The sequence below is a fragment of the Hevea brasiliensis genome, chromosome 16 (genome assembly GCF_030052815.1).
Source record: "Hevea brasiliensis isolate MT/VB/25A 57/8 chromosome 16, ASM3005281v1, whole genome shotgun sequence".
NCBI classification, from domain to species: domain Eukaryota; kingdom Viridiplantae; phylum Streptophyta; class Magnoliopsida; order Malpighiales; family Euphorbiaceae; genus Hevea; species Hevea brasiliensis.
The window spans coordinates 70787318-70798299 of record NC_079508.1 but is presented as its reverse complement, the minus strand read 5'-3'; the positions used below and the strand labels follow the sequence as shown (position 1 = coordinate 70798299).

At 32.8% G+C, this 10982-nt stretch overlaps 1 protein-coding gene and 1 long non-coding RNA gene across 8 annotated transcripts; both read left to right on the top strand.

Annotated features, from left to right (window-relative positions):
* The first annotated feature begins 328 nt into the window (after positions 1–328).
* On the top strand, positions 329–1032 carry LOC131174535 (uncharacterized). The gene is made up of 2 exons (XR_009144890.1): positions 329–680; positions 751–1032. It is a non-coding gene; the product is annotated as an uncharacterized LOC131174535 (long non-coding RNA).
* Positions 1033–1420: 388 nt separating this feature from the next.
* LOC110637008 (calcineurin B-like protein 8) lies at positions 1421–7457 on the top strand. Of its 7 annotated transcripts, none has more exons than XM_058138159.1 (11): positions 1421–1543; positions 1714–1940; positions 3275–3432; positions 3786–3836; positions 4257–4339; positions 4418–4477; positions 4902–5010; positions 5133–5185; positions 5871–5951; positions 6035–6147; positions 7063–7457. In XM_058138159.1, the coding sequence occupies exons 3-11, from the start codon at positions 3342–3344 to the stop codon at positions 7121–7123; spliced, it is 702 nt and encodes a 233-aa protein (XP_057994142.1). In that variant the 5' UTR covers positions 1421–1543; positions 1714–1940; positions 3275–3341; the 3' UTR covers positions 7124–7457. The 7 variants fall into 7 exon arrangements, with proteins under 7 accessions (XP_057994142.1, XP_057994148.1, XP_057994141.1 ...); XM_058138160.1 differs by having other exon boundaries at positions 1532–1579; XM_058138158.1 differs by having other exon boundaries at positions 1493–1940.
* The last annotated feature ends 3525 nt before the right edge of the window (positions 7458–10982 follow it).

The following is a 10982-nucleotide window of genomic DNA, read 5'->3' as shown; positions in this document are numbered from 1 at the left end:
AATTACTCTAAAAAAATTATTTTAAAATTAAATATTTAAAATTTTTTTTCCCTTTCAACCACAACTCAAATAGAGTAAGCATAAATCAATTTTAATAGAAAAATTAAATTAAATTAAATTAATTTCATTTAGTTTTTAGTATAATTTTTTTAATTCATTCATTTTCAATTTTTATTTTTTTAAAGAAAAATCAAATTTTTTAATTTAATTATGTTAATTTAGTTAAAAAACTAAACTAACTGAACCGAAACGATTAAGCATACTGCGTCGTTTTATGCTCTCCAATATAAAACATGTCTTTTTCCCTTCCCTTCAGGCTACTCCATGCCTTCAAACTTCACGAAGTCTTGCTGTTCCACCGACCAAGCTGTGTTTTCTTCAAACTCTTCGCACATGCAATAGTTGATCTGGGTTGAGCTTCATCTCGCTTCACAATGGGATCTGGGTTTGATTCCTCGCATTATGATCTGGGTTTGCCATTGCCTCTGGGTCTGGTTTCGCCTTCACCTCTGGGTCTGAGTTCGCCTTTGCCTCGGCTGCATGTCCAACAATCGCCTCTGGATTCGACAGACGATAGTTCTCATGGGTCACTTTTCATCTCTGTGTATTTTGATTCTATGAAATGTAAACAAATGAGACATTTTTAGGTTTCCATGACCCTTCCCTCGTTTCCTCCAAAGGTAATCAAGAAAAACCTGAGTTTTCTTTCACACATTTATTACAAATTTTGATGGCAAATAACAAATTCAGATATTGAAAATCACAAATAAAAAAGAGAGCAGAGGTGCATACAGATTATGCAGTATCAGTACCTTGATAAGCATTGGAGGTAGGAGCGTCTAAATGAGTGAGGCATCAAAACACCAAGACTGAGATGAGTGAGATCCATCACAGCAGGTCAAAGATTTCATGCTGATGAGAACAGAAACCTAATCGTGGAATTGGTCATCGTGGAATTTTCATTCATTACTTTTTAGAAAACTTTTGCTTTCTACTAAAGCAAGCAAATTAAAGGGTTAATTATTTTGACAATTGCTGAAATTATCTTAGTCAAAACAAAATTAAAATTTAGCAACCAAATAAAATTAAGGTTTTTCTGGACTACAATATATTTTTATATAAATTTTAATAATTATCTGAATAATCTGTCACATTAAATTAATGGGTTTAATTTCCTTTCGCTTTCTCTTTGTCAATTTCCTTCACAAGAGGGATTGAGATAATTTTTTTTATATGATTTTATTAAAATTTAAATTCAAAATGCATAATTTTATTCACAATTTTAATAGAATGACAATGACTATATCAATTTCATATGATTTTTTTAACTGTTTCTTTTCGCGGATGATGAGTGCATAATTTTCTACAAGTTTATAATTTGGCCAGTTCTACATGCTTTTCGGCTCGTCCACATGTCCGCCAATGGAAAAAGCTTCCATGTGTCTGAGTCACCACTCACCAAATTGACTAATATAATTTATCTTTTTTCACCATCAACAAGCAAATGAGGTTGAAAGCAACTCAACCCATCTTCAGGAATGAGGTCGGCATCCACTAAGTCTGCCAAGAATTCCTAAAAGTCCACACCATTGCTTATACTTTTATACAAATTATTATAATCTTGGATGGCAAGTTAGATGCTTAAGTGATTGTTGACGATTCATAACCCCCCAAAAAAATGATTATTTAAAGATGGATGCTTTTGATTGTCAGGTGGTAGGAAATCACAGAGAAAGTGTCCGTACTGAATCATATGCCGATTATTGCATTTTGTTTAAAGAAACAGCGTATTTATTTGTCTTCCCAACTTCCCAAGGGATACCAGGAGAAGAACAGAAAAGTCCAGTTGTCTGCTTGGAGAAGTGAAAATAACCAGCTCTTCATAGTTTGAAGAACACTACCCAGGTTTCGAACCAAAAATAAAAAAGAACACTACCCAGGTGAGTTCAAGTAGCTGCTAGCCTTCCCAGACCTTATTTCGTATCTTGCTTTCTTGGGCATAATACAAATTTTTATATCTTACACTGTTGCTTTATTTCAGCTGAGGTATGGGGTGGGGTATAAAATTTGAATGCTTTTCTTGCCCTTTTTACTATTTATTCTTTTTGTTTGGGTTGATCAGCACCTAGTTTTTATTTTATTTTATTTTATTTTTATTAAGGCAGAGAAATTCATGTAATTGTAGGACATACATAACCCAAATGGGCAAGTCATATCATGCGAAAAGATCTTAAATTTGAATTCCCTTTTTAAAACATATATATTCTGGTACTGCACTGTCTTGTAACAAGGGAGCAGTTGAAAGACAAAGCAACTTTATGTTTTTCATCTCTATTTACATGTGGGTCCTACATCTACTGTTGCAGCACTATCATTCAGGGTTCTCCTTACTCCTAATTTATAACATATTAGCTTCTTGTATATTGTAATGTCTAATATCTGGAATTTTTTTCAACCAGTGCATCGATAAATTGTATGCTTGAAAAATTAAAAGAAATTAATAGCCATTATGGCTATTGGGTGCTTGATATTTTGAAATTTAGAGATTAACCTGTTTTGATTTGGTACTGATCTGGTAGATCTTGATGTAGCTTCATCATTGCTACCGAATTTGTTGGCTAGGTTTAGATCTGCTGTCCTCCAACCTCCTGGAACTGGTATACTTATTAGTTTTTGCGGAGAGGTTTCATTTGAACTTTACCCGTATAGATTCTGAACTCGTGGATCTACGAAAAGATGTTCTACCAGAATATTGCTGGCCAATAATTGATCAGTTTACTGTTAAAGAATCACGACTTGTTTCATAGTTTATTATTGATGCCCAAGATAGTCAAAGGCTGCATCATGACATTTAAAATGGCCAAACTCTCAGGCTGTCAGATGGCTTAATGGCTAAATAGAAAACCCCTTTAGACCAAGGGTATAGTGGCCAACTATTTGCCTCAGTATTCAAATCCCTGCTTCCCCCTCTTCTTCCTCCCTTGAATAAAAAATGGCCAAGCAGCTAAAGCTGCATGTTCTTCTGAGAAGTCTGCCAATCACACAACGTGCTCTATAATCTTGTCATTAGACTCTTGAAATATATATATGACGGGGTTGCATTCTAAAACATTTGCATTTTTGTTTAAAGAAAAGGTAGAAATCACGAGGTTTTCTAATTGCTATATTTTGTATTTAACGGGCTTTTGCAAGGTGAATGTATGGTCCCTTAAATTTTAGCCGCACTAGTTAAAGCATATCTTGCATTGATTTGTTGTTGCCTTGGATGCATCAGGATACCGTTTGCAAGCAGATTGGCATAAACTACTTGTGCTTGCTTTTGTGCATAATTGTATGTCAAAATGCGTGCTTTCAAAGGCTGCTTCAGCTTGAAGCAATCCAGAAAACGGCGAGGGCATGAGGATCCTATCATACTTGCTTCTGAGACACCTTGTAAGTAGCAATTCTAAGAGTTGTCCTTACTATTTTCCTTCTTGATCCTAAATGGGGTCCCACGAAACAGAACCAGAATGCATAACCACATTGCATAATTTTCAAAACATTTGGTATTTTACCTTTCACAAAAACCTGACTCCAATTCCCAGCATATGCTTGCTAGCAGTTGCTTAGGGTATGTCATAATACACCAAAAAGAATTATGCTTACTAACCACAAAGTTTGCTGCATTGCCAAGTCTCTCAATGCTTCACAATTCTTGCATCTGTTAGCTTTAATGATCTAGTCTTATGCCTTGCCATGTGCTTTTCTAGCCCAATGTTTGCTTGCTTGCTTGCTTGTATGTGCAGGCTATGCCAAGAAATCATGCCAAAATGGTCACTTTGATTGCTGTGGTAATGGTATATCTTTGCGCTCAAGTTATCATTCATGATTCCTGCCATTACCTTGTGAATTGCCATGAAATCATGACTGTGGTCAATTAGATATCCCCTTCTATCAGTGTGTTGCATACATTATGTTCACGTGCCTTCCACATCACTCTTTTTTTCTTGCTCACTTCTGTGCTATGGCCTTGGCACCAGTTTCAGAATGCAAGGTTTTTCTTCTTTGCTTGACATCTTGGTAGTCCTTTACATCTCTGCTTTCTGTACACAGTATGCTTTTTTAGCATGTAAGTGCCCACATAATTTTGTTACTGTCAAACCATTGTGCAGCTGACTCAACTAGCTGGATGTGTTTATATTGCAGGATTTTGTTTGCATTTAGTTACCAGCTGTAGGTATGTTATGGCTCATCTTTATTACTTTTAATTTTTTCAGTTACTATAAATGAAATAGAGGCTTTGTATGATCTATTCAAGAAGCTGAGTAGCACCATAATTGATGATGGTCTTCTTCACAAGGTACCTACCTCCATTTGGGCTCACCAAGTCTTATTCAGTAGACTGCAATAAATGCTAACTTTTGTATTTTATGAACAGGAAGAATTCCAGCTTGCCCTTTTTAGAAATGGCAGTAAGCAGAATCTTTTTGCAGACAGGGTATGCACTTCTCCAGTAATTTATTACTCAATATCCTGGCTTCATGTTTGTAATCTTAACTAATTTTCTGCATGAACATTACATTCATATAAGCTATTTAACTTTGAGAACGCAATCAGTAGCACCTTATATTTTTCAATATATTAAAGGATCATATGATATTTAGATGATCAGACAGCTTCAATGTATCATGACATCCCAAAATGTGCATTTCTGAAACACATTTTGAGAATTTTTATAAGGAAATGGACAAATAATGCTAGTCATTGCAAGTTCATTTGGCTGAAAACACACTAGAAAACTCTTATTCAATTGATCTTTTCTGGTTTTATGTTGGACAATCATCTTTTCATTTGCCTACTTTCCTAGCTATGCCAAATCTCATCAAGCCAATAATGTGTTATGTCATGCCAACCTATTACAGGTATTTGATCTTTTTGATGTAAAGCGTAATGGAGTAATTGAATTTGGTGAATTTGTTCGGTCATTGAGCATCTTCCATCCAAATGCTCCTGAAGTAGACAAAATTATATGTATGTTTTATTCATGCATGAATTTCTTCTTTGCTATGTGTTTCTTTTGATAGCAATATGAAATTTGTGTGTTGTATCAACAAATCTATTACCACTAAACTGGTGAAAGTTTCTTCTTTCAGTTGCATTTAGACTGTATGATCTGTGCCAAACTGGCTATATTGAGCGTAATGAGGTGAAAACCAATCTCCTATTCCTTATGTTTTCAAGAGTGGCAAAAATGCATTTAATATTTTGATGGTTTTTATAGCAATTCTGAAGCATTCTTATATGACTGCATGTGGATGGTCCATCATTCTTCCTTGAAGCGTCACTGATTGTTTACCTGAAATCAATGTCATCAAGTAGAGAGCATTGAACTGATTGTTAAAGTGGAAGAAAATTAAATAAACAATGACACCAGAAGATAAAGATGAACTAAATAAAACATTGATGTCCTACTTGGCCCACTGCAATGCTCCTTTGTGTGATTGCCAGCCAGATCAGTTAATTGACAGTATGAAGAAGTTGAGAAGGGAAGAAAAGAAAATGTTAGCTATGAATCATTATGAGAAAACTTCTGCAAAGCTTTAAAAGATTATTTCTCTAAATGTTTTGCTAATACAGAAGCTTATGAAGTTGCTAATGATGAATTAGGCCAGGCACTTGTCATCATTCATTATTTATTGCTCTTATACTCTGCGTTTGTTCCTGTGCATTTCTTAGTCTTGCAATATAATCTACTCTTCTTAGTGGAAGTAGTGTCTAAATCTGTTTTTTTTTTTTTTAATTTGTATTATCATAAAATAATTTTTGTATGATTATCCAAAATTTGCAAATCTAATTTTCAACCATTTTGTGGATTTCTGTTATACTGGAAGTTGAAGGAGATGGTATTGGCTGTTCTGTCTGAATCAGATGTGACACTTTCCAATGATGATGTTGAATCCATTGTAGATAAGGTGCCTGATTCTTCTACATTGCAGAAATTTTCAAATTTCACTTGACCTTCTAGACTTTAATCTTTGTTGTTGAATCTTTACAGACAATGCTTGAAGTAGATTTAAAAGGAGATGGAAAGATTGATCAAGAAGAATGGAAGGAATATGTGGCAAAGAATCCATCTCTTATAAAGAATATGACTCTTTTATATCTCAAGTGAGTTCTGGCTTCATAAATAGCATTTTTCCTTGTCATTAGTAACTGACAATAGAAAGCTAGAACTTTGGAGAAGTACTCTAGAGTCAAAGGGTTTTAAGTTAAGTAGAACGAAGACAGAATACATGCATTGCAAGTTCAGTGAAGGCCAAACTGGTGATAGGGAATGAGTTAGTTTGAATGGAGTGATACTGCCCCAAAGTAATCACTTTAAATATCTAGGCTCAGTCCTTCAAGTAGATGAGGATGTGAGGAGGATGTTAGTCATAGAATTAAAGCCGGATGGTTGAAGTGGAGACGTGCCACGGGAGTTTTATGTGATCGTAAGATTCTCAATAAATTGAAAGGAAAATTTTACCGTACAGCCATGCGACCGACTATGTTATATGGTAGTGAGTGTTGGGCACTGAAAGAGTCGTATGCATCTAAGATAAGAGTTGCAGAGATGAGAATGTTAAGGTGGATGAGTGGCCATACTAGACTAGATAAAGTCCGTAATGAGAGTATTAGAGAAAAGGTAGGAGTGGTGCCAATTGAAGATAAGTTGAGAGAAGGGAAGATTGAGGTGGTTTGGTCAAGTGAAGCGTAGACATACGGAGGATCCAGTTAGACAAGTAGAGCACATTAGGTTAGAGGATAGAAAGAAAAAAAGGGGTAGACCTAAATTGACTTGGAGGAGAGTAGTACAACATGACCTAGAAGTATTACACATTTCTGAGGATTTAACCCAAAATCATTCAGAGTGGAGAAAGCGAATCCATATAGCCAACCCCAAATTTTTGGGATAAAGGCTGAGTTGAGTTATTAGTAACTGACGTGTTTGACCATATGGACCGAGACCCTTTGAATCCTTTTTTGGTTGTTTTGCTCATTGTTACAGTATTTTAATTCTCACTTTTGGTTTCTATTTTTCAGGGAACTAACTCTGGCATTTCCTAGCTTTATAGTGAACACTGAAGTTCCAGACTGGAAATAATTTTCATTAATTCTCCTCCAATGAGATGCCATAAACAGTGAGAAATCTTTGGGCCTAAAGCAGCATATGAACATGAATAAAGAACCAAGAATTCTATGGAGATGCCCTTAAGATTAAGCGTGCAAGGAATTGAACCAAAGTGTATAATGTCTATTACTTCTAGCATCACTTATTAATAAGCTTGCAATCAAAGAATTTAGACCAAGATGGTTTGTGTATTCTTTTCATATTGTTACTAAAACATCCTGTGAGGTTTGCCAAAATATAATAGACATTGAAGTTTAATTCTGTTAAACTTTAGTTTTTCTAATATAATATGATATTTTTAGTGCAATCACCATTAATATTTGTCCAAAAATAAAAAGCTTTAGATGGAACAACACTTCCTTTCATAGCTATACAGCAACAATCTATATGCCTTCAAAATGATTTTACAAGAGTATACCATATAACCTAAAGCGAACGCTTAAAAATTTACCATATTGCATATACTAATTTTTTATCATTATTTTTATGATTTTTTATGTAAAAAATAAATTATCATATTAAATATTAACTTTTAATTAAATATTTTTAAATTTCTACTACTCAAATCTTATCTCATATTAAAAAATAATTATTATCTAAAATTCTTTTTTCTACATCTTTTAAAAATTTTAAAATTCTTCTATTTACAATTATCATATTACATATATAAAAATAATGATTTTTTATTAGATTAAAAATGATAAATTATTTTAAAAAAAATTATATATATATAGTTAAATAATTATTCAATAAAAAATTATTCATAAAATTTTAGAAATTATTTTTTAAATCATTTCTTATATTTAAAGTCTAATACATATTTAAATAATTATTAAATAAAAAATTATTCAAAAATTTTGAAATTATTTTTAAAAACATTTCTTTTGTTTAAAGTCTAAGAATTTTAATAATAGCTTAATGAGAATACTTAAAAAATTGCTATGTGGAATTTTTTTTTCTTTATTTTTTAATAAAAAATAAATTATCATATTAAGTATTAACTTTTTATTTAAATATTTTCAAATTTCAACTACTAAAATCTTATCTTATACAAAAGAATAATTATTTTCTAAAATTTTTTTACATCATTTAAAAATTTTTAAATTTTTAAGTTTATAATTATCATAATATATATTTATAAAAATGAATTATATTTAATTAAATATTTGGTTAGATTAAAAATTCATAAATTATTGCTTTAAAAATTTATATATACATATTTAAATAATTATTCAATAAAAATTATTCATAAAATATTAATTTTTTATTTTTAAAAATTTCTTATATTTTGTATCTAATAATTTTAGTTATGATATTTAAAGTCGTCACGTGACATAGTATTTTTTTTTTCCATTTGTTTATATTTTATTAATATATAATTATGTTAATTAATTTAAAAATAATAAAAAATAATCTATTAATAACTTACTTATTTATCAATACTTAAAGTAAAATTATAACTAATTAAAATTTTTATCATCAATAAAATTTTGTAGTATGATTATAAAAATAATATATATAAATTATGTAGTGAAAATAAAATAATAAATAATTTATACAATGCGCCAATAAAAAAGATTAATTGAGAAATTAACTGTGATTGACAATATGAAATGATAAATGTTTTGAAACTACTCCATTCTAAGTCCATAACTATACTAGCATAAAACTTTTACAGCATTGTAGTTCCTTAATTTAAAATTTAATTAAACTTTTAAATTTTTAGTTCCTTAATTTAAAGAGTTTAAAGACTTGAGAACTGCCAACATATTTCCTTCACCATTGTGCTCACTTGGCTTTTCCATATTGTGTCTCTCTACAAGGAAAGGGAGCGAATATTCAATTTTATCAAATTTTAATAAAATAAGTTTGAATAATATATAATCGGATCAAAATTTTATATGTTAGGTATTTATTACAAATTTATTTACATAAATTTTAATCAGCTTAGCACAAATTTAGATAGAGTGATTTTATGAAATATGTAGAAGCATGTAGCTAGTTGATTCACTACTTTTTATCTAATGGTCCATTTCTTGAAGTTTTGTACATCGAAAGTGCAAGCTGAAATCTGGGGCACCTGAAGGTTTGTGGTCCGTCTCTGAAACTAAAGCACCTTGATTTAAGGAATGATAAATCCAAATTCTCGAAATACCTGAACTGAATGTCGAACCATGCCGGTATCATCCACATTGGGTAACAAAAATCATCAGTTCTAAGGATGTTCCAGTCCACGTCTTACCCTAATATGTTTGAAGAGAGGTTCCAGGTCTACCTCTCAATTTGCGTTCTGCAATTGAAGGACAAAAGGGTTTGCAATCCCAAGTGACACGCAAAAGGAGGTGTGCGATCACTTTATATTAACATTGATGTACAGAAAGTGATGAAACTACTTGATTTTCAAGGCGTTTCTTGAATTTGGGACAAAGAAAAAGATAGCCAACAGGAGAAGCACTTTGTGTCAGAGTGGGAAGAGTTACAGTAGTGGATGGCCAGATGATTTCTCCTTTTTTTCCCGATTGCCAGATGATTTCCTTTTCACCCCATTGTCTTATTTGAATATAAGAGAAGCATCAAGAACCAGCGTTCTCTCTATGTCCGTAGACTACATCGGGATTCAACAATAAATGAACTCAAGATTCGTTTCCCTGGAGAATTCAACAACCAGGGACAGTACCAAGTTTATCCAGGCCAACTCCGTAGTAGGATAGGGGCTACAATTCTCCTGTTAGACTTCAAAACTACCAGCATATATCCTTCACCATTGCACTCACTTGGCTCCTCCTGCTTCGCATCTCTCGTGTCTCTCCACTTGATGCATGTAGAACTATCCTGCCAGTTAATCGACTACCTTCTATTTAATTCTCCACTTGAAATTTTGTGTCCAAAGGGCACGCTGTGCCCTGGGTACCTGAAGGTTTGTCGTCCGTTTCTGAAGCTGAAGCACCTCACCAAATCTCGAATCATTCCCGTATTTTGCTTATGGGAAAAGGACATCCATGCGATTTTCCTCGTCTTACCCAAGTATCTTTTCAGGGAAGTTACTGGGATGCACTTATAAGAGAGAATCTCCTTGATCTTTGGAGTTTGGTTCCTCAACTGGAGTCGCTTGCACTGGTCCTCCCAACCCATCTATGCGAGTCGGAGGATTTCCCACGATTTCCTATACTGAAAAATCTCAAGTAAATGGAGCTCCCATTAGGTGGGGATACAAGTGAAGATTTTTGCTTTCGCTTGATTGAAGCTTCTCCTTTGTTGCTTAGATAATCACTGAAGCTATGGAACACTTGTCCAAATGCTAAACTGGAATTGACGAAGTGTTTGGAATTTGCTCGACATCCAAAACACTTTAATCTGTGGAATTGGTGATATTTTAATCTGTTATTTCTATTTGTGCTGGCTACAAGAACCTGGAGATTGTCAGAAGTCGTGCTTGAAGTTGCAATGGAAGCTACATCCATCCATGGAATTGGAGATTCTTTAATCTGCTATTTCTATGCATGCTTTTGCCATTTTTTTTTTTTTTTTGGGTTATCATATTGTTGATCAATTAATGAACTACTTGCAAAAACTTGATTTTACAATTCACACTACTATTATTCTAGTCTCCATGTTTTGATTTTGATATTCAATATACCCTTCTTAAATGGAACCAAATATTAAGTAGATGGTTATTTTACCTGAGTTATAATGTAGGAATTGCTAGCTCTTGGGTCCATAACTAGCTCAAGCAAAATTGACCTCTTCTGTTTTACAGTACTTGGAATTGTATTAAATCGACGAAGTAGTGAATCTGTAACTGCGTTTCACTGACAAGAAATGGAAGACAATA